A 25357-nucleotide genomic window follows, 5' to 3' on the forward strand; every position below is an offset into this window, starting at 1 on the left:
AACTCCATCCAGATCAGCAAGCTCATAAACTGCAGCCAGCTGGAAGTTGGGAGAGTGTTATTATATACACAAGTATAATTCATGCTTTTGTGCTCTCATATTCTGTAAACATCCACTTTCAGCCACAGCCAAGCACAGGATAGTGGGCTCGGTGAACCCTGGGTAAGGCCCAGGACAGGTGCTGTCATATTTTGAACTCACCCTCAAGCTGAGCTGTCCCCTCGTTCCTGGTAGCTTATTATTAGAACTGGGTCAAATGAGGCATTTGGGACTGCGGCTCGGTTGCATTGACTGACATTTTTTTCACAGGGAAAGCTCTGTGCTGGCAGGAACAGCACCATAGCTTATGTGAGGACAGGAGTAGCATCTTTTTGCATAAGATTCACTTAAAGCAGAACGTTCATTTTTCTGGCTGTTCCCCGTTGCACCAGGGACGTAGCACTGAGCTAATCCAGGGAGGCGTCAAGGCGTGAGCTGTATTTAGACTCAGCCACCTGCTTGGGAACATCAAGCGGCAGAAAGAGCCTGCTTCAGCAAAAACCTCCCCTGTGCATTCTGCAGCAGCAGCTTCCAGCAGGCCCTCCCTCCTCTGCCTGACTCTGCATGAGGCCTCCAAAGGGGTCAGCACCTGAAGACAGACCCTGTCGGCCCAGGAATGCTCTGAGCCCGGCACTCCCTCTGCCCAGGAACTGCCAGATATTTTGGACAGCTGCAAGCTGGAATTAAATCACGTGGGTGAAGAGTGGCCTAATCTCTACATAGGCAATATGTAAGTGTTATTTGAGGCTGAGCTGTTCTGAAGGGCTGGGAAATACAGTACTCATTAACATATGCTGTCCAACTTTATTTAATTAGCATTGGTAAACTTCATTGCCTTAAAATAGACTTAAGATTAGCACAGAAGAAAGCAAAAGGACTATCCATTAAAGAAAGAACCTACTGCACAGGAAAATAATTAAAAAGAGAATTAGACTCTCTTTATTGCTTTGCATTAATTTATAATTGTGTAACATACAGATTTTATTAATGCTGCAGCATACAAAGCACAAGACAGACTCATGATCCTGAGCAGCCTTAAAATTCAACAATAATTAGGTTTTACCTTTTTTGGTGTAATGTTAACTAGAATGGAATTTTTCACATTCAAAAGTATTCTGATTTTGGCTGTTTATATGACAATTTGATTTGCAGTTGAAATTTCTGACAAATCTATGGATATTCTGAATGACAGCAGACTTCACTCTTTATTTCTCAAAACTGTGCAGATGGGTGTTTCACTCTGAAGCATGGAGACAGCATGCAATAATCTGCACTCAACACGCCCAGTGCCCAATGTTATGCCAAAACAAGTCTTTTTTTCACCACCATCAGGTTGCAAACTTGTTGAAATATCTAGAAATTACTGTAATTCCTACAGGAGAGAAGCAGGAGGAACTAATGACCCTGCTGATTGCCCACTGATTACAGCTAAAAGCGGCCATTCTTTTAGCTATGAAACAGCAAACCCAAAAAATGAGCTAGGTGACATTGGGGAAATAATCTGCATTTACAAAACTTGGGTTTACGAATTGCCGCCGGCTTCCGAATGTCCCCGCGCTTGCCGGCAGGAGCGCGACAGGCGGCAGGTGGCCCCGGGCACGGCGGGCGCGGGCACCCAGCTGCGCGGTGCCCCGGGCCGAGCCGGGCTGTGCCGTGCCCCGGGCCGAGCCGGCTGTGCCAAGGCAGAAGCCACAACAGCGTGCGGTGCCTCACTGAACCTCGGCCGCGGCCAGGAGAGTGGGAAACCGACCTTTGCCTTTGCGGTTCAGCCTTGTAACTAGACTTGGAAATTAACCCCTTTGCGTATTAGAACCATGTGCAGAAATAAGGATTTGGAGAATTGAGCCTGACGGGTAGTAAAGGCAAAGATTTAAGACCAAAAAATCACTGAAATTGTGTTGTCTTAACAGCAGCATTTGATTTTAGACAGCCTTTGAGTGCAGTTTTAAGACCTCCTTTTAATGCCTGTGAGTATACATGTTCCAAACTACTCTTGGATGTTTCTTTCAATCACATTCCGTCTCATGGGGGAAGAAAATGGTGGGGAATAAAATGAAAAAATATATAGATAACAACACAGTGTAGGTGTAGTAAGCAAAAAAAGAACTTTGAGCACATTCAGCTAACAGAAATAAAAATGTAAACAGGTTTCTTTGTTAATGCAACAGCTGAGCACTAATATCAGCTTAAATATGAGTTACAGATTGCAAACGGGGAAACTGGAAGTTGATCAAGTGCTACAGATAGAATTTTCTTTATTGTGCCAACACCAATAAGACAAATGGGAACAATACCTGAGAATGAGGTTTCATGGGCTCTTCATGAGATAGAAATGGGGAAGAGAGAGAGTATGTGCATTTAGGGCCCAGCCCAGTACTCAGTGAAGTTAATAAACAGTGGATGTTTCTGTTCCTGAGCAAACCCATGCCAGCATTCGGACTTGTGCCAGAGCTAAAATAGCCCAGAGCAATACCATATATTGTCACTGCTTGTTTCTGTGGAACCAGTTGCATGCAGTTTCTGAGCAGCTACTTGGAAATCAAAGATCAATCTAGAATTAATGCTGTATTTTATAATAAACATTTCTCCTTATGCCTTTATCAGAAATCTGATGTTGAGCATCTTTAAACAAGTTAAATATATCATAAAATAAAGTAGGGATGGCTGACTTTACATGATGACTTTCATCCTGGAGGACTTTGAAGTTGTCAACAAACTGATTATTAAATATCTGTCTGGCTATCAGCCATTGCTGATAGGCAAGGCCAAGACCAAGACCCTTTGGGTTTAAAGGTAAAATGTCTTCTGAAATGCTACATAATAAGCAGCTGAGGGCAAAATATGTAAAATATCCTGCAGAAATCAAACTTCATGCTGATCTTAAGCAGGCAGGCTTATTAACTGCAGTTTAACCAGATTAGCAAGGCTAATAGCACTTCAGCAAAGAAACATGGTACAGTTACAGACTGAGGCAAAATGGTTACAGGCTGTGCTAAAACGTCAGCATGTTCAACACAGATATTTCAAATCCAATTATATCAGGACCTGAGCTACCTCCTGAAGTGAATTTTTGTAGGGTGTTTGGGCCAGCAGTCCTCAATGTGATTGTAAATAACTGAACTCTGTAAAACTTGTTAAATTTATTTCTTTTCAGAAGTGAAATAACTTGGAATTCTGCATTTCCAGATATGTTATGAGTATATTCAGAAATCACAACCTTTTACCATTCTTCTACTACCTTACTTTTTCTTACATGTCTCAAAGGGGAAAAAATGTCTCAGAGTGTGGTGGGCAGTGGGCTCTACAGACAGGAATACATTACAAGGCAAGAGGATAACTTGAGCTACTTTTAATCATGAGCTTTCATACATGATTCTCCATAGCTCCATAACCCCTAACAAGGAAGGCCTGAAAAGGCTTGGTGATACCCATGCACCTGAATGCAGCACATTTTTGCATGGAGAATCAAAGGAAATCAAACTTTCCACAGCCAGGAAATGCATTATTATGGAATACCTGCAGAAGACACAATCAGCTTTGACCTTGTTGCCCATGTCTGTACATTCTGAGTGCTTTAACAAGGGCAAATGGCGAATCCCTGTCCCCATGGTAAACTGCTGTTCTTACAGAGCACTCACATTAAGCAATCACATATTACTTTAGCAGCATTAACTGAATGTCACTCAATCACTTGGGTAAGCCTAATTATCCACTTACAGACATTGTCTTCATTGGCACGTGGGAAAACAGCAGGATCCTGGGAGATGAGGAGTGACCAACAAAACCATATCCACATCAGGGGCAAGGATGACTCATACATGGTGTGCTGGTAATCATCAGAGCGTATCTTCTGTAGCAGGAGAGAAAAAGAAAAGCAATTATAAAAGGGAAGAAAGTTCTGAGTTCTCAGTCTGAAATCACTAATTTTTTTGTTGTTGTGGGGGGTTTTTTTGTTTGTTGGTTTTTTGGGGTCTTTTGGTTTTTTTTTTCTGTACTGATTCATCAGAATACACAACACAAATAACTAAAAATAGTTACTTTCTGGTTTGAGAAACAGCCAAAAGCTGCAAAGAGCTATTGCAGAGACATGCCAACTGGCCATTTACAAAGCCTAATGCCATGTGTCTTCCTCTGTTTCTGGACTCAGATCTCTAGAAACATAAAGTGGTTCTTGATTTATGAAAGGGCTGTATGTAATACCCTGGAGGCTACTTTATCTCAGCTGCTGTAAATTGGATCTCTCAGAGATGAGATGAGATGAGATGCGAGTGAGGCAGAAGTACAAACTCACACAATCTGTGACCATGGCACTGTTCTGTGCAGCCTGGAACAGCATTACGTGTATTCCTTTCTGTTTCGAAAGGAAAAATCTTTATTTGCTATATTCTTAGAAAATGCAGATCTGCTTCCTTTATGCTGGCTTACTTTATGATATTATGCCACTTTTCTCTAGGCAATGCTATCCAAAGAGTTACCTAGCAGTGAGCAATTTCATCAAGCTGCAGGATTTACATATTGAACTAAGATACAGTATGCACCTAACTCCAAACTCTTATGACATTAGAAAAACACAAAGCGACAAGGAGAAACGTCAGAAAAACAATCTGAATATGAGATAAAGATGAAAGGAACATGACCTAAAGCTTTGGCATCAAATCTATTTTTCCTCTCTGTTTACGGTATAGAATATTTCTGAATTTTGTATGTTCCTGTTGTTCCTCAATCAGTTGGGTAAACGAGGGCAGCAAATATGCTACGTACTCCTCTGGGATAAGTTCCCAATTTGTTGTCCATTCTGCTCATTCAAACTCCTAAAATTCAACTCCAAGAGAAAATAGGCCCCTGTTTAAAATTAAATCTCTTAAGTGTATCCCTGGACATAAAAAGATGCTGACCTGTTTTGCTGATTGGTATCAGTAAATGAAAAGGGGAAAATGTTGTCCAACCCATACAAGAAGTCATCCAGATGGGAGACAGCATTCTTACTCTGGTGACAATAGATGCTCAGTGGATGGGGACTTTCCAGAGATAACTTCCTCCTGCCATGCCCTCTGCCCAGCTCTGTCTCAGCTTTATGGACCTGAGAATTACTGCAAATATAATAAATTTTCAGCCATAAATTAGCCATTTCTCTCATGCTCAGAATTTCCTGTTCCCACCAAAATTCTTATTATTTGAACATTGCTGTGCCTCTAACACTGGTGAACATGGAAAGAGACAAGTTATTTACTTTTAATTCAATATTTCATAAAGGAACTGCTTTTTAAACCCTATTCTGCTGGCTCAGAAGGCAGATTCCTCCCAGTACCCTGTCTTTTGTCAATGTCTTGCCAAGGAAAGGGGACTGTAAAGAAAAAAATTTGAAACTTTTATTTGAACTGTTGAAATGACTGCCCAAATTAGCAAGCTAAGCTAGACCACCCTAGGGTAGTTCTCAGAGCATTTGTTTGGAAAACAAATTGTAGTTTTAGACTGAAGTCCTAAATATGCAGAGGTAAAAATACCTGGGGAAGTTGCTGGTGGCAATTCAGCATCTCAGCAGAATTCCACAGCTTTTGCCCAGAGTTCACTTGCCACATGCATGCATTTCTGGAGAAGATAATGCAGTGCTGCATCAGAACACCAGAGCTGAGACAACACTAATCCTTGTGGAAACTCCTATCCAAAACCAGCAGTGTAACCCAGGGGAGAATTTGCCCTCCTATTTCCAAAAAGAGAAGTCTGCCAAGGACGGTATGGCCTAAGAGGCACACATTACTGGCAGGCTCTCAAGTGTCAAAATAGATCCGGCGTTGCCAGCAGCATAGATCCTGTGCTTCACAGGCAACACACAGACAAGAAAAATAATCAAGTTGTCTGGTGGAAAAAGCGGCTTCCCAGGATCGCTCTGACCATGGTGTGATTGTGATCAATCCACACTGGCAAGTATCATCTTTCCATGTGTGTTTCGCCTCCCGCAGGCTGCCTGCGGAGAGCAGCTTGGGCAGGCTGATGCATGCTTGTTATTGCCGGCGTAAATATCTCTGCCTTGTGTTATTGTGGCACAAAGCAGCTGGACCATTTGAAAATCATTTAAAAAGCACTATAAAATTAGGGCTCCAGTGCTCTTATTTTATGGCTTTCACGAGCAGCCATTGCCTAGAGAGAAATTATCCTCTTTATTTTCAAGGCTAAAGGTTCTTTTAACATTCATCAAAATCGAAGTGCACCCTTGATAACACACTGAGCTGTTACTTATTTAGTACAGACTCTTTACCTTCTGCATAATATCACATTTGAGATCTCAGTTCCTCATATACAACTCATTTCATTGTGTCTGCTGTTGTTTTCACCAAGAGAATTTGCATAGTTTCAAGAGAGGCTGGATGATGCCCTGAAACATATTCTTTCCATAATTCCTTTTTTTTCTTTTTTCTTTTTTTTTTTAATTTTTAGAACAATAGCCTGGAGTGTTTTTGTTTCTGATCCTTCTATAAAAATGGCCAATTACCTCTTTGGCAATGGATTTGCACAGACCTATTAAGCGCTGTAAGTGAAAAGATTTTCAAGGGCAGAAATAATACTTAGGTGCATAACCTGATAAACTCACTTTGAAACATCTCTTCCCTGCGTATACAAAAAACTGTCTTTGATAATTTTCTTTTTTTTTCCATTCTTGTTTTCACAGACAGCTTCTTTACCAAACTGAGGAAAACGGTGAGTGAACCAAAGCAGCATGAGGCAATGCAAACAGTACAAAGGGAAAGCCATTCTTTTTAGGAAAAAAAAAGCACAGCTGTATCGACCATACTTACAGCTCAGATCTGAAGGGCTTAGGAAGAGACACTGCATGAAAGCATCCATCAGCCACAAAGGTGGCAAATCAGGAATGGTAAGGTCCTGCACATGCTCTGTGCTGCAGCTCAAGAAAACCACTGTGTGCCCCTCTGTTGTTTAACCTGCCTTAGGTTTCTGGTCACCTTATTATCCAGACATCAAATACAGACTGAAGATAAACATTTATAAAGTCATAACCTTAGCTCTGTTCTCATGGTTCCCTCTTTGGCTAGGATTTTGTCTTTATGTCCTCTGGAGACAGCAGGCTCATTGCTGTGCCAATAGGCAGCATGCTTTCAGATCCCTGCAAGGAGGGTGGCTGGTGCTAATAGATCCTGCTGTGAAAGCATGTGTAGCCACATCGAGCAGCTGTAAAGTCAAGATGCACCATCCTGCCTGGAGGAGATGCAACCAGGCAGAAAGCAAGGCTGCCTGTGTGCAAAGGGAGCTTTGTCACCATGCCAGCACCTCTGTGAGCAGAGGGAGTTTGAGTTTTTAATGACAGAGATTTTGCCTGTCATCACCCAGTCTGTGATCCATCAAGGAAATGGTTAAGCTAATAGAGGGGTGAGATGAAGTTACTTGGTAATCACAATTGTTTATAGCCCTAGAAAGGTAGAAAATGGGACAAGCATGACAGACATCTTCATGGATGAAGGAGGTGGGACATTTAGTAAGTCAGGATAAGAAAAGCACCTCAGCTCTATGGCACATTTTTCTGTTCCAATAGTAACCACCTTCCTGTGCCTGACAGTCTCAGAAACAGAGAGAAGGGCCCAATTAAGCTCACCTAGTTATGGGCTCCTGCATTTCAGACGAGATTAGATCTTTCGGGTTAAGACTGACCCACCCAATCTCAGCCCTTACTTGTGGCAATAGTGAAAAGTGGCAGGAGAAGAGCAGAGATCAGTGTAGCCCTCTCAAGACCTGATCCAGCACCACGTGTGATTATGTCACCTGTGCAGGGGCTGCCTCCCTTTGGAGCTGACATGCACATGTGCTTGTTCCCTCTCAGGTGCTCATCTTGCTCAACAGAACAAAAATTAAAAACTCAGAGATATATCTCAGTAGAATATAAATAGAAAATCCCTTCTACCCAGTAGTTTCAAATTCCTGGACAGCCCTGAATTTGCCTTTGCTTTGTGGATAAACTGTCTGTGGTGAATGGGTTCCCACTATTGTCTTCACTAAAAAAAGACAGCCAACTGACATTTGCAGTTACTACTTCAGTGCTGAAAGGGGAGGATTTTCCTTTCGAGCATTGAAGGGGAACAGGTGTCTAGAGAGTGTTGTTTCCCCCCCACATACATATCTACTAACACCTCAATGTGCAAAGGTTTGCTCACCTCACATCCAGAGCAGGATTAAGCATACCCTGGAGCTGTTTTGACCTAGATGATTAGTTGCTGAAAGCCTGACAAAAGGACCCAGGTTGTAGGATGTCCTGCACAAGGCAGATTCAAAGTAATTTTGTGCTCAGTTAAACCTATTAATTTCCAGGAAGGCTTAATCTACTTTTAAATAGCAGGTAGGACCCCATAACTCAGAGGTGGGCAGCCAAAGGGCAAAAGAAAGGTCCTGGATGCTGGCAGTGTTCTTGTGATGTTGCCAGCAGCTGCAGACCTTCCATCACTTGCTTTCCTCACAAAATGAAGCTGCTAACTGCAGAACCAAGTTGGGACCAAAGTAATTTTACCAGAAGAAGCAATACAAGAAAGAATACCTTAAAAATCCAAGTAGGATCAGAATCTGGAGGGAAAAGGTGTGAGGGCATTGGGGACCCATATCATTGGTTCTTTTCCCTTATCATCACAACAATTGAAAGTTGCTTTAAGCATTTTGATTTTGCTTCTTCACTCTTGATGCCTTCTCCATGTTGCCACTGTGAAATGAATCTTGGTTCATAGTGACAAATGTATTTCCAGCCTAGGAGGCAGATTTGGGATGTTTAGTGCCTGTGTTATAGAATTCAGTATTTAGTAATGAGCAGTGTGGACACTGCATTCATAAGACAAGTGGAAAAGGTGCCAACGCAGGTTAGACCTGAATGTCTGGCTAGTTATTCATTCTCCATCAGCCCAGAGCACAGTCTAGGGGAAGCCAGCATAAGAAACAGGACAGATGCGTGTCTTCCAACTTCTGGCTTTCAACAGATTGGCTGCTTCTTAAACCTCTTGATACTTTTAATTACTACAGACTGGACAGAAGAACTGGTCCTAGCACAAAAGTCCCTAATTGCCCTCACGCCTTAACAAGCACCTTGCCTCCATCAGCTCCAAGGTTAGCTCAGGCTGTGGGAAAAAAAAGGAAAAGGAGGGGGTGAAGGATGGGTGAAAAAGAAAGCTGAGTGGATAGGTGAGGAGCAGACTGGATGGGGTGAAGAGGAAGGCTGGATGGGGTGAGGAGCAGGCTGGTGCTGGAGGAGGATCTGGGGAGGGCACTGCCACGGGCCAGCACAGCTGCCATGAGCGTGAGCTTTGACCCCTCAGCAGATAAACTGCAAAGGCTACTGATGAACATCCTCAATGCCTCAGTGAGGGAAGGCCAGGCTGGGCTGGGCCAGGCCAGGCCAGGCCATGCTGGGGAGCAGCAGCGTGGCAGGGCCAGAACCTGCTGCATCTGTGCAGTGCTGCGATTCAGAATTAACTAATACCAGTTAATGAGCTCCTGGTAACTGCCATTGACACACAACAATTTCTGTGATTTTCCACAGCTTTCTTTGATGTGTTAGAAGAGTGCAGGGGAACCACCACACTGGCCACTGAGGAGGAATGCCTTTGGATAACTCAAAGCCCCTAGCCAGTCTGGTTGTACTTTCCAACCCAATTTCTATTCTTGTAGAGGGTTGATTTAAGAAAAGTATATGATGTGAAAGCAGCTGGGGAGAGAGCATGAACAGCACAGACTCCTTCATCCCAGCCCTATTCCAAAGCCCCAGCAGCTCCAGTGACACCCATTGCACGAAGAGTCAGTTTTCCCAGGAGAACAGGCAGGAGGGACACTGATTTGACCCCACTGCCCAGCCCAGCAACCCAGTGCAACACCCTGTCAGCACCCAGGCATGCTCTCCTGCCCAGCTGCTGTCCCTCAAGTCTCCCACTGCTTCTGAAAGCCAGAGCAGTGGATGTGTCCTCTAGCTTGGCTCTTTTTCTACTGTGGCTGGAGGAACAGGGAATGGGAAGAGAAACATATTTGGAAAATATGCTATAAAAGACTAAAATAATCACCCTGCTTTTTACTTTATGTGAGTGCGTTATGTCTTGGACTGGTTTGTACAATAGATTTTGCCAGCAGAACAAAACCAGGCCAAACTGCACAGTGTACAGGAAAAAAATAGGCACTGTCACAGGCTTTTCTTATACAGAAAACCTGCATGGGAAAGGATACGGTGTAGATCTTTCGATGTATGCACCCAGGTCAATACCAATCTAATTTATTCCGTACATTTCACATTTTTCTTCCGTCCAACATATGCAGTTTCTTGTAAGTGCTCCCTTTAAATGCCGGTCAGGAGTGTAATTGCGTCCTGCAATGCCCATCGCTGCGTATTTTTAAATCACCCAACATTGTTTTTTCCTGCCATCTTGTGGCAGCAGGAAAAATCACAGCGTTTTACTGGCAGTGGTGCTGCCCGCTGGCGTAAGGTAAGGATTGTCAGTAAAACAGTCTAATCTGTAATTGGCATAATTGCAAAAAAATACACCCCCTCTTGTATATTTAAAAGCTAGACTGATTCTTCCAGCTCTACTAGTTGATCTTGTAGCAGGGTTATCCCAGAGCGAAATGTCTGTTTTGTAGACCTTGTGTTTCCTTAAGGCCCTCAGCTACTGACTATGAAGAGCAAAGGAGAGTTGCATAACAGGTGAGACTTTGTCATGTTATCACAAGACTTCATCAAGTGAACCCTAGATATTTTGAAAAGGCTCCTTTATGCCAGTGTTGCTCTCGGGTCTTCATAGCTCCTTAACAAAGCCACCTTTGTTTCCTATCAAACCACAGGAAGATCTTGTCTGATGGACATGTAAAGCTTTTACTGCAACAACTATTTCTGTCTGATGTCTCAATGTAAACACCGAAAAACCTGCCCAAACACCTTGTATTGTTTGCTTAATTCTAAACCAAAACATTTTCATTATTTTGTTAAAAACACATATAAGATTTATCTAAGACTGAATTTAGGCTCCTGGGTTTTTTCCCCTTTTCCTGCAATCACAGAGAGGTTGTTTGAAAATGAACACTTGTGATCCCAACTCTCCTGCCACAATAGCTCTTCCGACATAGTTGAGGTAAAAATATGAAAATTATATATGATAACTAAAAAAGAAATCAAAAAGAAAAAAATGCCAGTATTTTCCCTTAAAATAAATGCAAAATTCAGAGCCAGTAAGAAAAACTACACACTAAGAAAATTTACAGCCTGCAAAGAGAGCATAAATAAAAGCTCTTCAAAGCTTTGTTCATTTTCACTAGCACCCACAAAAATGACTGCTTGGGATGCCAGGCACTGGAGAAAAGGATGTTAGTGCTATTTATAGTTCACAGGTGGCTCCCACTGCCATTGTACCTGAGAATCCCGCTGTCCTTAATGCATTCCTGCGCACAGCAACTTTCTCAAGCAGGGGACAGCCTTCCCAAGCCTGTGCTGGAGGCACTGAGGCTTGCTTTGGGAAAATGGACCATTACGTTTGTGATGTGTTCCCAAACTGCCTGTTGTAAACCACCTGCAGCAGGCACAACCTCCAGCAAGGACGCACTCCTCCCTTCTACCTGTGCTCAGCTCTCCCTCGGGAGCCCTGAGGCTGCTGCTTTGCTGGAGGCTCTTCTCCCCTCCATCACCCTACCTACCAGCCTTGGCATCCATCTGCAGTCCACACCGAGCCACAGCACAAACCACAAGCAGAAAAACAACAGCATAAAGCCTGGCAAGATAAAGTGAAGATACTTTCCAAAAACTTGCTGGCACATAACAACCCTTGTTTCTGCCCTGCCTGACCACCTGCAAGACTCTCATAGCCTCAGTCTCAGGAGTTGGGCAGCACCATGCTGCCTGCTTCTTGCAGAGACTTCGCAGCGGGGCCAGGCAGGGAAACTCCTTCCCAGTGACCCTGGGACTGGTGATGCCTTAAGAGGCCTCCCAGAAACAGAGACTGGACAGGAGTAAAAGAATAAAATAGGTATTTATTTGAAAGGCCTTCAAAGGTACACCCTGGGAGCCACAGGCTATTGCCAAAATGGAGCCCAAGATGGACGACAGGTCACGAGTTCTTCACACCTTTATAGGTTTGGTCCATTTGCATATCAGGGTTAATTCTCCAATTAAAGCTTCAGCTCAATGATGTAATTTCCCTCTGCTTGCCCCCCTTAGAAGCTCTTTGGATTATATTTTTTGGGCCTAGGATGGTCTGAGTGACCTTGGAGAGCCAGCCCGGAGGAGCTTTGTTATGTCTACCTAGCACAAGTGAGCAGAAATTAGCAAGATACAAGAAACCTCAGAGTTACACTCTAAGCAGTACAGAATCAGGAAAATATAAAAGTTAAAACCTAGGCATCACTGGGCGTTCCATGGAGCAGCAGCATGTCCCCCCTGCCTTTGACTCCTCATCCCTCACAGCCCGAAGAGGCAGCTGCACACGCTGCTTTGCCCACAGCCCCTGACGAGGCACTTCCTACTTCACTCTGATTTACCTGGCACCCTGATACCAGGGTGCTGCAACAGGAAAACCACTCACAGTTTTATTTCCTCAGATTTAAGGTAGGAAATTAGGAGCAAATACTCATCACACACAATCAAAAAGTTTGCAAATGACAGGAAATCCCAGTTGTATGTCTTAATATCTTCTTTTAGTTATTCTCATGTGCTCATTAGTGGTCAATTCCTTTGTGACATACAATCACTCTTCTTAAAAGACGACTTAATCAAAATCAAATAATGATTTTAAAATCAGCAGTTAAAAAAAAAAAATCTAAAGAAAAAACATTCCACTCTGCCCCAACAGAGCTGAGAATGTCGCTGGAAATCTCTGTGATATGCCTGAAAAACTCAAGTGCCAAAATAGATCTTCCACTGTAGAGTTTTGAAGTTTGCTCTTGATTCCACAGCAAAGAATTTGTACAGCTTTGTCAGCCTTAGAAAAACGTGCCTTTTTTGTATGTACCCTTTCAAGCAAGGCAAAGCAAGGAGAGCACTTCACTGGTTATGTTAAAAGTGCAGGGAGAGACAGACAGCTCAAAGCTACCCCTGCCAAACGACTGAGGAATATCAAAACCCCTTTGTCATGCCTTCAAATATCCTGAAATCTTGCAAACTTGACAGCATTGTCAATTTTGTATTGACAGCAGCAGTCAGATAAAAATCATTTGAGGAGTAAAACAAGGAGAAGAAAAAAAACCCCTTTAATCCACAGTCACACAAATCCATACTGCCTGCCGAAGTGCAAGTGCTTTGGAGCCCCTTTTAATAGCAATATATTAACATCCTTGTTTGTCTTTCCTGGATCTTGCAAGACAAATAATTTCCCCATATCCCTCTCTCAGTCTGGCCTCTTTGACACCATTTTTATCAGAACTGCCCATAACTTACACCTATCAACAGCCTGTGACACCAATGAAGTCTTGGCACAGCACTGGCTGTGACAGTGCTCACTGAACTGTTATCAATATCAAGGTCATTTTGTTTTTCTTGCTCTCAGTGCAGCTGCAGCTTCTCTGCCCTCAGGGCATGAGCTGCCCAAGAAAGCTTTCTGTCTAAGCTCTTCACAAGCCACAGCCTCTCTGCTTCATTACTGGCATTATATAAGATTAGAGTGAAGTTTCTACTATTAGAAGCAGTTAGCTGCATGGTGATTGTGTGCTCCCCTGATTACAGCATACAGCACAGTTATGGCTGCTGGCAGCAGGACTAGAGAATTTTAATTCAGGGAGAAGCATGAGCATAGTTGAGATGCATCAAAAAATCAGTAGTTTTGTGAGGCTTGAATTCCTAGCTGTGTGGGACAGGAGTGCCCCAGAGGAGAAATAAAGGGGAAAGAGCATCATCCTAGGCTCAACAGATACTCACAGACAGTCGGAAATTGTACTAGGAGCCTGTGGAGGGCAGCGCTGTCTTGCTGGGGATGGTGCATTGCATAGCTCAGAGATGCCAGCTGCTAAGGTAATACTTCTTTTTTATCTCTTTTGAATCTGAAAGCTGCAGATGTAAAAGCTGTCGTTGTGCCACAGCCATGACCTGTCACTGCAAGCAGGACTGTCCGTTTTTCCAACCAGCACCTTCATTTTTAAGCCTTCCTTTCCTCCAGCTTTAGCCCCATGCGTGGGCAAGTGCTTCTTCCTAGGCTGCATGACTCTCAAATACGAGGGTCGGGGGAGGTGGGAGGGGAGCAACACAAAGGTTCTCCCCCTTGGAATGACAAGAGTTTTGGGAAAATATGTGCAGATCCATTACACTGCAAAGAAGAAGAAATGCTCTCCAGGAGCACTTCTGTAGGGTAGCACCCTCTCCCCAAAAAACAGCAAGGCACAGGTGAAGCTCATCCCCCTGAGCCTGAGCTCAGCAAGCTCTACCCCTCCTGGGGGGCTTGCCTTGTCCAAGGACAGCCGTGGCTGTGTGACCTGGGATGGGGCTGCTGGAAGGCACTGTGTGAGAACAAGTGGTGGGAGGCCTCATTGGGGCTCCCCGCCTCACTCAGGGGCCCCTCTGAGCTGAGATGCTCGGGCTCCATCTCCACCTGCACACCTGTGTCTGGCCATGCACCCCCTTGTCTTCCCACTTCACCTGGGACCTGCCTCACCACCAGGAGCTCTCCTGGCTATCCAAACCTTGCCTAAGGCTGATTGCTCTCACCTGCCCTGCCCTGTGATTGCTCCCACTACTGAAATGGCCTTGTGCATTCCTGCCATACCCAGACGGAAGAAAGTCCTGGGGGGAGCAGCAGCAGCTGCCCCTCCAGCATCATGGGCAGCCCTGCACAGGAACAGGAGGGCTCACAGAGGAGGGAGCCTTTAGCTTTCCAGCCCAGCTCAGGCGCCTTGCAAGCAGAAGTTGGTACCTTCCAGCTCAGTTAGGAAAAGTGAGAGGGCCCCATCATAAATGTACAAGGCCGGACGTGAATGGAGATGTCAGGAGGGAGACCACGCGGTGAAGAGGTGTGAAGACTCGGATTTTCTCCCACCCTGTAAAACACGGTTGCCAGTGTAGGGTGAGGGGCATCTGCAATCTGAGCTGGGCTGGGCTGAGGGGGAAGCCATGGGGGCTTGGAGGGCTGCTCCTGCTCTTTCCTGACACTGTGGTTAAAGGGCAGGCTGTGTTTTCCAGAGCCCTTGATCTGGCATCTTTCCCAGGCAGTAAATTCTCTTAAAAACTGAACCAAACAGAGCCTTAATTGTACATTCTGCTTTTCTCTTCACTCCAAAATAATGGCAATAGCATTTATACAGTGCTGCATTGAACATATACCCGCACTGAGGCTGAGGGACCGATTCTGCTTTCCATTATTCAGGGGCACTGCCTCTGGTGAGGCAGATCAGAGTTTGAACAGTGAGCTGGAGCAATGAACTTCTACTATTCCCTGCTGTTTGACTGTGGGCAAAATAAAAGGCCATAATACATGATGCAGTCAGCCAAGAAAGCAATATTGCTCTGCCATGTGCACAGTCTACACCAAGACAAGTCCAGGATCTCATTTCTAAATTCCCATAGGTGCCTCATTTAAACCATCAGCCATAACCTGCTTCTCATTTTCAATACCACTTGGTATTAGAGCTGCAGTGAACTGCTGGTGAGAGATTCTAATTCCTGCAAACAAGCCCCTGTAGGCTTGCAAGGAAAACAGAGAGTTCCCCTCTTGGTTGCCTGCTAGGTTCCCATCTGGCTGTTTTAACTTTGCTATTGCTTTTAAATGTGCCTGTTTCTGCACACAAAGTTTTCAGCTCTACCTCAAGAGACTCCTGGGTTCTCTTAGCATCAGATTCTGACCAAAGTAGAGACACAGACTGGGTCTTCTTAACAAAAAGGAAAATCATATTTCACATTACAGTATCTAAAAGATTAATTCCACTAACATGATCATTTCCTTGTGAACCACACTTCTTTCCATCTGGACTTTTCCATCAGGAGGACAAAGAGCCATAGTGTTACACACTACCTGAGAGAAAAGAGCAAGGAGTGTAAAAGATGAGTGCAGAGATGCTTGCTGAGAGAAAAGAGAAGAAAAAACAGAGTAGACACCATTTTCAAATGCATCAAGAAGCTGCTTTTTTATTTTTTCCCTTCCACATGAATTATAGTCTGACCCCATGCTTTGGAATTTTGAACCATTTAGTTTTTCAGGTTTTTGATTCAGAGAATTTAGGATATTTGGCTGCAGGATCTTTCTGTATCATGTTATTGTTAGGTAGTGTTTGTGCTATTGTAGTAACCACAGGTCCTGCTGTGCCTGAGGCTCTCAATAATCTCATGTAAGGACTTGTTATTGAAAGACATCTGTCCCCATCCAGGCTATCAGCATAACCACAGGCAGAGCTGTGCCAGCTAGGAAGGTGCTAGCAACACAGAAAGAGGAAAGGTGATTGGGGTCCAACTAATGCCCTGCCAGACTCCTCTTGGGACTCCAGACATTCATTTAATCTCTGTACAGCCCAGTTTGGTCTTGAGGAGACAAGGGAACAACCATGGCAAAATGGCAGGAGGCCCTGTTACAGAAGTGGAAATTAGGGCTAGACAAATAGGTGGCTACTCAGTCTTTGTTCATTTTTAGTTAAATGAAACATGTTTTTCTCAACCAGGAACAAGCCATTTCATTTTGTTTTAATGTTTTAAAATATTTTATGCAATGCAGGAGAACAAATACCAAAACAAAGTGACTGAATAGAAAAATGGAAATAGTAATTCTTTTTGAAATAACAAAATTAACTATTTCTTATCTACAATATTGGAGTGTTTGTGTTTTTACCCACAAAACTTTGCTGAGTTTTTTTTCACAGGAATCTGCAAATGCAACACAAATCAGTTAAATGCTTTAGCCAATTCGTCACTGGGGGTTTGTGTGGGCTTTTTTCTTTTCTTTTTTTTTTTGCCAGAGAGATGGTCAATAGGAAATGGTAATTGTTTCCACCACAGAGGAAGGAAGGGAAAAAAGCCCCAAACCAACAAACCAAAAAGCTTTGCAGACTGTAGTATTCAAGTGGCTGGACAATACTAGGGAGATACAAAGCTCCACTAGGTTGTTGTAGGTAGACAAGGTTCTGACATGACTGGGTCCCTCAGCAGCTGCACCCAGCTGCATGCAAACAGCATGGAGTCACCCACAGGACTTCCTGGGTGCTCCCTGCAGCCAGGCAGTGCCACCTATGGCCACCTCCAGCCTGGGCCTCCAGGGCAACTCCTGGACCACTGGGCAAACGCAGGCTCCACAGCCCAGACAGGGAACCAAGCAGGCCTTGGCCATTTGGGGTGTACCCCAGTGCCCCAGGTGTCTGGGAACTGATGCAGAATGACAAGACAGTTTTAAAGCTTGTGCACTACCTTGTATTTTGTGGATTGCCCTTAAAATCTCTGTCTGGCATCAAAAGTCTCCCATAGGTAGAATTTTTTGTTTGCTTCTGTTGTTTTACTTTTAAGCAGAAAAAAAAATAGGAGAGAAAGATAGAAAGAAAGAATCTAATGAGATGGCTACAGTTTAAAAGAAAATTAATCCCATCCAACTTGCATGGTCTAGATCTCTGCAGAAAATGTTAGTGACCTTGTAAGACAGAATTTTTTTTCCCTCAGGTAGAGGGATTCATGCTCTCCTACAGTCACTGACTGTTTCCAACCAGAGCAGCTTCTGGGAGCCACCCAGAGGGAGAAGCTTAGAGAAATGTAATCAGTCGCAGCACCTTTGCTACCTCTGCAGTATCTTAAAGTAGAGGGTGGGGGAAAATCTTCACCAAAGTCCCTGGCCTTCAATTAAAAAATTCATATTGCTTTCCTCATTAGTCCAATCATCTGCTATAGCTATTTCCAAGCTTACCAGAGCAGAGCAATCCAATTTCAAGGCCAGTGCAGTGCAGGCAGGAGGGTGATCTTGGGAGGAGCTATGCTTGTGTTGATACAAGGAGCTCGCTTGTCGGGCATTAGTCACTTCAATAAAACAATGTTGGCACGCTTTTTGGAAAGAGGATTGCTCTGTGAAAGGGAGCTGTGTTGCAAAGCATCTCCCTGGCTTCCAAGGCCAGAATCACCTGCGAAGTGTCACTGGCACCAAAATGACTCAATTATTGGAGAACCTCCTCAAAGTCAGGTCTTGAACAAAAGGCCTCACAGTCTAATTCTCTTTGCTCATCATCTCCATTACTGTAACTAACTGAGAGGCTACAACAGAAGTTTAAAGCAGCAGGGGCTAGGAGAAGTGAAAGTTTGGTATTCATCTGCTCTACAACTTCAGCCCTTAAGCATTTGCAGCAACTCAGAGTCAGCCATATTCCTCAAAAATGAGCCTGTGGTCTTAAGAATCTCCTGATGTAGAAGCTGTATTATCTTCTTTATTTCCTTTTACTGCTTCAGCTAAACGTTCTGTGTCAGTGAAAGTACAAACAGGTCATCATGAAGATGCTGGCAATAGCTCTTGAGCACAGTGCATGACTTTCACAAGGCAGTAAAACTTGTAGGGCAATGCATAGTATCTGTATCTATTCTTCATGCTAATCTGTGCTCGGGTTGCACAACATACTCCTTTACCAAAGCTCTTGATCTTAATTATCTGCCCTGAAAAATTTGTAGGCTTTTATCTCTATATTCCTCTCTATTTCCCTGCAGTTCTTTTATTCCATCATTAAAAGTAAAACCAGTCCTTTTTTTTTTTCCTATGTCTCCCATCATTTTTATTGTGCTTTTCATATATTGCTTATTAAGTAGTTACCCTAGGGAGACCTCTTTCTTATTGGAACATACAAAAAGCTGTAACTGCATTTAACATTTGTGGGAAGGAGGAGGGAGGAAAGGGCAAAGGAAGCAAATTTAGACTGAGGTCACAGACATGTATACATGTATGTTCAGTAATATGCCTCACATCATCTCCACTTCTTCTTCCAAAGGCAAAAATATATTCTCCCTTCTTTTCTCCTTATTCCCCAAATCAGCCTATACTGTTAAAAATAACGTACATGGGCAAAGTTGTTGTTTTAGGAGCAACATCTATCTGGCTGCTGCTGCTGTGGGGCAGGGGAGAGACCAGATGACTTCTGAAGGTCCCATCTGCACTTGTTTTCTAAAATTGCTGAGAAAAGAAACCCAAACTTTGGATTTAGGCATTCAGGCATTAGACTGAAAGCTGATGCCATATCAGAATAAACACCATTTACCCTACTTTGGGAAGAGTTCTAGTGTGCCTTCCACATTGATTATGGCTCTAGTAAGAACAATCAACCAGACAAAGCTCATCAATATTTTCAGGAGACAAGAACAGCAATTCAAGATAATAAGATCCAGGCAGAAGAAATGCTCCTAAAGTCTCAGGGAAGGGACTGCTTGAATATCTTCACACTCTTGCTCTTGACTGAGCTCTGCTTCCAGCTGAACCAGCTGGCCTGGGCTTCCTGGGTCTAAACCAGCAAACAGCATTGTGAAAGGGCTGCCCCTGTTCCACAGCATGATTTGTGAGGGTTCACAGGTCTATGATCTCACAGACCTGTGAGGGAGCCCTAGATGGGATTCTCAGCAGGACAACAATGCCAGAACTTTTAGCTCTATAATTTAAAAAATACTCTTTTTTCTCACATCCTGGGTAGGTACCCTGCCCCTCAGACAAGAGAAATGGCCCCTCTCTGGAGGGAAGTAGCTATCATATTATTTATACAGAGTGGAACAGCTCCCAGAGGAGAGACTGAGACAGACAGGCACAAGAATACCAGTATAGCTAAGTGTCCAGGCATATTCAGCTGAGAGAGAAAAAACTAGTTCAGATCCTCTGAACTTCTCTTTCTATACATACAGACATACATGCATATATATGTTTATATATGCATATGAAAATCCGTTCCTATGTATACGTGTACGCATGCGTATACGTGTGTTTAAATACATCACTATAAATGAAAGAAAATTGTATGCACACACCTTTTATGTGTGTGTACACATACAACATACAGATGTCTCTCACATACACATCCTAAGATTTCCACCTTGGCCCTAGAAGCTTTGTAAGTATAAGTCAGTTTAATGATGCAGTCTTTCAAAAGCTTCAAGAATTTTAACTAATCAGAATCAAGTGTACACAAATACTCCGGTAGCTCGTCAACAAAAAGAGAAATTATACCTGTGCCTACAAGGTTCATCCAGTCTGCATTCTGGTGGTGCAGATGTTCTTTACCAATGGCGTTACTTGACAAGAAATTAAATCACATTATCTTATACTGCTTTCTCAGGGGAGAAATTACATGCCTGTAGAGTCCTACCCCTGAGTCAGTCTGGCTCTCTGGATGCTTTTAGCAACACCTGCAGGCCCTGCTGCACACACTAGTTCTAATAATGTAATCCTATTTGGAGGGTAATGAACAGGTCTACTTTCTAGGGAGTAGTATTTCTGTATGAAAATTTCCTCTCATTCATTTCAGAAAAGCTGTCTCTGATACAGCCTGAGTGCATGCAAGGGAGCAGCAAGATGCCTCACACCAGAGACTCTTCATCTCTGACTAGCAGCACTTCCTATGAAACACCAGCACTATCAGATCTCCAGCGACTCCTGTGGCTCAGAGGAGGGTCTGATAATCATGTGGACCAAGTCTGGCCAAATATCTACCTGGGAGATGCGTAAGAACACATGGTTCTATTGTTAAACTGTTATCAGTCCCTAAGAGGAGGAGGAAAAGTTGTGGTACACTGGGGAGCAGCTTCTGGGTCTTCAGGAATGTTTTTGTGATACAGGCTTCCAAAACTGGTGATGTAAAGAGCTTGGATGTCAGGAAAAACAAGGCATGCAAAATGGTGACTTACAGTGTGTCTGACTTGGTTTTTTATATTCTTTGAGCCACCATGGATTTGGCAGGGTAAAAATTATTTGTATTATAGACTAAAGTCCTCAAACAACCTATGCCAAATTTATGTCAATTCTGAGATGCATTATGTGGCCTGGAAGCTGTGCTCTAAGGCAGGAGACAAGATGCCAGTAGCCCTCACAGTCAAATAGGGGTAGCAAGATTAAGAGCCAGAAGGAGGAAGGCTCAAATGAATTGTACAACAGTGATCTTGGCATTCCAAATCCATGCTTTCTTTCAAAGAAGATAAAACTGAAAATATCAAACAGGAATTTTCATGCAAATACCTTATTCTTGTGACCAATAATATTTATTCCTATTTCCTTCCAATTTGACTGCTGCAGATTATCATCAGCTCATTTTCCCAGCTCCTCTTCCTCATGAATATATCAGTTAAGGTTCAGAATTCTGTGGAATACCTATAGTCCCAATTTATGGTGGGAAGTGGGGTTCACCTAGCTGGTGAACACAATGCATCCACTTCATGTCCAAACCAGGAACAAGGTGTTGCTGCATCTGTGTGAGTTCTCAGTCTTGAGACCAGGCACACTATCAATGAGAGATTAGCTCTAGAACTTCTTAAACAAATATTTAAAGGAAAATCTTGACTACTTCATACAGTAAACCATGTTCTCAGGGATTAACTGCTGGGAGGCATTTGCTTAACTGACAGTATCCCACTGGCAAGTCTGTGCTCCCACTGCTCTCCACACCCCCATATCACATTTTTCATGCACAAAGCACTATGTGCTTCTCGAAATTTGCTCCTCTGTAAGCAGGATGCAGTTCCTGCATCCTTCCATAGTGGGAGCAGGCACTAACTTTAAACCATGCTATTTTTGCAGAATGCTAGGAGCGTTGCCAATGTGCCCTTCATGTCTTTCAACAGGTGGGCTGCTAGGAGCAAAACTACACTTCAAAGCCTCAACATTACTCATATCCTTAATGCAGCAGATGGACCATATAGCATCAACACGGGAGCCAAATATTATGCAGATCTGCAAATAGAGTACTATGGAGTAGAAGCATTTGATGATCCTTCCTTTGATTTAAGTATCTTCTTCTATGATGCTGCCAATTTCATAGGCACGGCCTTAAACTCTTCAGGAGGTAAGAGAAAAGCAAAGATAAGCTTTGGGAGGAAGCTTCAACACAAGCCAAATGACTTTTCCTTGCAGTAACAGGCACCAACAGAGCTCAGAATCAGCATATGGTTCAAGGCAGCACACGTAGAACCACTGAGCACAGGATGGAGAAGGGTGCCTATGCCATGTGCTGCAGGGAAGGTGGCTGTGCCAGGTCCCCAGGAGCTGGGGAAGACTGGCTGCCTGCAGCCCAGCATGGTGGAAAGAAGGGCAAGCTCTGCAACCAGAGTGTAGAGGGAAGGGCAGAGATTATGGCACTGCAGATGCTGCCCCATGGGCCCATCCTGTAGGAATCAGCAGGATGTGTGTGCTTCCACATGTCCCTCCCACCCCTCGCACACAGACGGGGGCTCCAGCTGGGGATCCTGCTCTGCTTGCTGCTCCAACTCCCTGTGGGAGCAGTGGCACTTCGGTGCTGGCTCGAATGCTTCACACGCTTAAGTACTTCACAGAATTGGAGCTTTATTCAGCCTGTCTATTAAGACTGAGAAGCAGCAGAAGTTAATGAACTAAGTCGAAAACTACGAGACTGACCCGCAGCCTGCTGAATTTTTGTCAGCAGAGTTTGGATTATGGCCTAGTTATCATAATTTCCATTTGTTCCAGAGTTTGCTCTGACTCTGACTGGCTGCAGGATCTGCTGCTTTCACTGGAGTGCTTTATTAAATCCTCAGTTACAGCTCACACTGGGCTGCTGAGATACAGTAAATTACGACTCCATTTTTACAGGCAGACTATCCCACAGAGTTTGTGGGACTTGCCAGTGATCACAGTCAGGGCTGGGCCAAATTTTTCTGCCAAAACTTGTTTTTTTCCACAGAAAACTATACTAACAAGTTTAGTCACAGAAAGCTTCTCCTTCCACAGAAAAGTTAAACTATTTTAATCTTAGGCCTAAATTAGATGCAGGAGGTCAGTTTGAAATACCACCTTGCCTGAGAGGTGATCTTCCTGAAAGCATGAGGGTCCACTAAATGTCACCATTGCTTTTTTAACTTGTTTCTAGTATTTTTTTCTCCTCCTTTGTCTTTTCCACTTTAGAAATGCTAAAGCACACTCACCTTGCTGTGCCTTTTTGTTTCTGCAGGTAAGGTGTTCGTTCATTGTGCCATGGGAGTGAGCCGCTCAGCAACTTTAGTGCTTGCCTTTTTAATGATCCATGAGAACATGACACTTGTGGATGCTCTAAAGACAGTGAGTGCTCACAGAAACATCTGCCCAAATTCGGGGTTCCTCAGCCAGCTCCGGGACTTGGATATTAAACTGAACGAAGAGAGGAAAGGAACCAGAGCATCTCTTACCAAAGGCCTGTGAGAGAGTATTGCTGAAAGAAAGAGGACAAAATCTTATTTCAGTTGCCTGTATCTCTTATAGACGAACTGCATTTATAAATTTAGGACACAAGTTTATGAGACACCAGGATGCATGTTATTAATAAAAGTAGATTTTGCTTGTTCTTTCTGTTTTGCAAAGCCTTCCTAGATTTATATTTATGATTGGTTGTATACTCTATCCTTCACTCTCCACCTTAAAACACTGGTGTCTGCTGGTTTAAAAGAAAAAAAAAAAAAAAAGTAAAAAAGAGAAAGAGATCAGGTTCCACTTCAGAAATAGCTGTGTTTCAGCAAGTAGTGAAGCTCATATCACTTTATGAAGTGTTAGGCTATTTGAGGTGAAAGATGCCATATTATTTATGCTACAGTAATGCTTAGAAGTTTTCTTATGAACCAGCCCCCCACCCCTTTGCTCCCTGTATCTCAGAGGGTTTGTATTTTGAGACTTGAATCTGGCACTGGTTAGTTCTTGCTTTTACAATTGGTGGAGCTCCTGAGTTGGGGTAAGAGGCTCTTTAAAGGCAGAGAAGCTGGGAAACAACACAAGCCACTCTAAGAAATTATTCCAGGTATCTCTACAGTGTTTTCCTTTTGGCTGTTCATCAGAGCCTTTTTCCTCCATGGAAGTACGTTTCTGTGTGAGGGCATTCCAATATTGTTCATCTTCCATAGTAAAAATCATGGAGAAAATGCTGCAGAAAATGCTTCTAAAGAAGAAGGGGGGTTCCCAGCTGAGGCTGGTGCAGGAAAATATTTGACGACAAAGTTCAATGCATCCCAAATTTGTCTGACAGTTCAAAATCATAAAACTTAGTATTTTCTTTCTTAAAAATAAAAGGTTATTAACATTACAACATCATATTCTGTGGCATTTGCTTTTGTGAGGTGGACTCAAGTGAAAACTGAAGACACACAGGAATGGCAAGGGAGGTGTTGACAGGCATCAGGCTTTCATCTTTGTGTCTCTGGGCCACCATAAGAGCACTCAATAGCTACTGTCATCTGATGGATCAGTGCTGCCTGGAAACTATGTGAAGCACATCTGGCTTTTGGTTCCCAGCGGACAAGCATTTGCAGCACAAAGCCAGCTCCAAAGCCAGCTGGGGATGGCAGTTTGTATTCCTAGTACCAAACTCAGGAATGCAGAGGCATGAATACTCCCCACCATGTGAGCTGGCTACTCAAAACCAGCTCAGCAACAAGGGAAAACATTCCTTGCCATTTCCAGTATTGTCTACAAGGTTAATTTCTGCCTTCAGGACAGACAACTCAGCACCTTTTATAATGCTTTTAGGTGATACCTACATCTGCTCTGTGGGCCAGACTATAGGAGCCAGAGCACAGAGTATTCGGCACCGAGGACCTCATGCCAAGGTCATACCAAGGGCGTCTCAGGGGGTTTTACTTTGGACTAACCCTGTGGATTGGACAGCCCTGAGCAGCAGTAGTGCTGGAACACTTCTTTGCTTTAGCTCCCTGCATAAAGAAACCTCCTCATGATCTCTGGGGCTGCTTTGCAAAGGCAAAAAAACTTAAGCAAGTAGGAATAGCCAAATTATAAGTATGCTTCAGACCTAAATCAAAATTTATAATGCAGGTTTCCGTCACCAATTAAATCTAACAAAGTGATTTAAACTTACAGAGCAAATCAGGGAAAAACCCCCAGTGGATCTGTCTATAGCGATGCCCCCAGCCTCAAGCACAAGAACCACATTTTCTTATCCTTCCCCCTCTAGGAAGCAGGAATGAGGCCAACCAGCCATTTTCGGGCTGGAGCAAAGGGCAGAGCTGAGGATGCTGTTGCTGGGGGTATTACAGCATGCGGACATTAAACGCATTTCACAGGATACAAACTTACCGCGCTTTTAAAATACTTATTGGTACAACTGGGAATCTGCAGCTTACTCTGATGGTAAAAATACTGTAAGCACAGCAGAGTAACACACAGAATGCAACTTCTCATGTTGCGATGTCTCGCGCGCCGCTTTTCTCCCAAAAGCGCACCCCGCATCCCAC

The 25357-nt window shown here is 43.6% G+C and overlaps 1 protein-coding gene across 4 annotated transcripts; it reads left to right on the top strand.

The window, feature by feature from the left end:
* Positions 1-327: 327 nt before the first annotated feature.
* LOC121659928 (dual specificity protein phosphatase 13-like) lies at positions 328-23464 on the top strand. Of its 4 annotated transcripts, none has more exons than XM_042018614.1 (5): positions 328-769; positions 6707-6735; positions 20443-20638; positions 21752-21972; positions 23095-23464. In XM_042018614.1, exons 3-5 carry the CDS (start codon positions 20472-20474, stop codon positions 23319-23321), a joined length of 615 nt encoding a protein of 204 aa, XP_041874548.1. In that variant the 5' UTR covers positions 328-769; positions 6707-6735; positions 20443-20471; the 3' UTR covers positions 23322-23464. The 4 variants fall into 4 exon arrangements, with proteins under 4 accessions (XP_041874548.1, XP_041874551.1, XP_041874549.1 ...); XM_042018615.1 differs by lacking the exon at positions 328-769 and adding an exon at positions 6462-6567; XM_042018617.1 differs by lacking the exon at positions 6707-6735.
* Positions 23465-25357: the final 1893 nt, after the last annotated feature.

Source organism: Corvus kubaryi, unplaced genomic scaffold (genome assembly GCF_017639235.1).
Source record: "Corvus kubaryi isolate FWS band 111438036 unplaced genomic scaffold, C.kubaryi_AGA036_p1.0 138, whole genome shotgun sequence".
In the NCBI taxonomy this organism is placed as follows: Eukaryota; Metazoa; Chordata; class Aves; order Passeriformes; family Corvidae; genus Corvus; species Corvus kubaryi.

Coding starts and splice junctions, on each gene's coding strand:
- LOC121659928 (XM_042018614.1), top strand. CDS start 20,472: ATGCAAGGGAGCAGCAAGATGCCTCACACCAGAGACTCTTCATCTCTG. Junction 20,639..21,751: donor AATATCTACCTGGGAGATGC/GTAAGAACACAT, acceptor GTCTTTCAACAG/GTGGGCTGCTAGGAGCAAAA. Junction 21,973..23,094: donor GGCCTTAAACTCTTCAGGAG/GTAAGAGAAAAG, acceptor TTGTTTCTGCAG/GTAAGGTGTTCGTTCATTGT.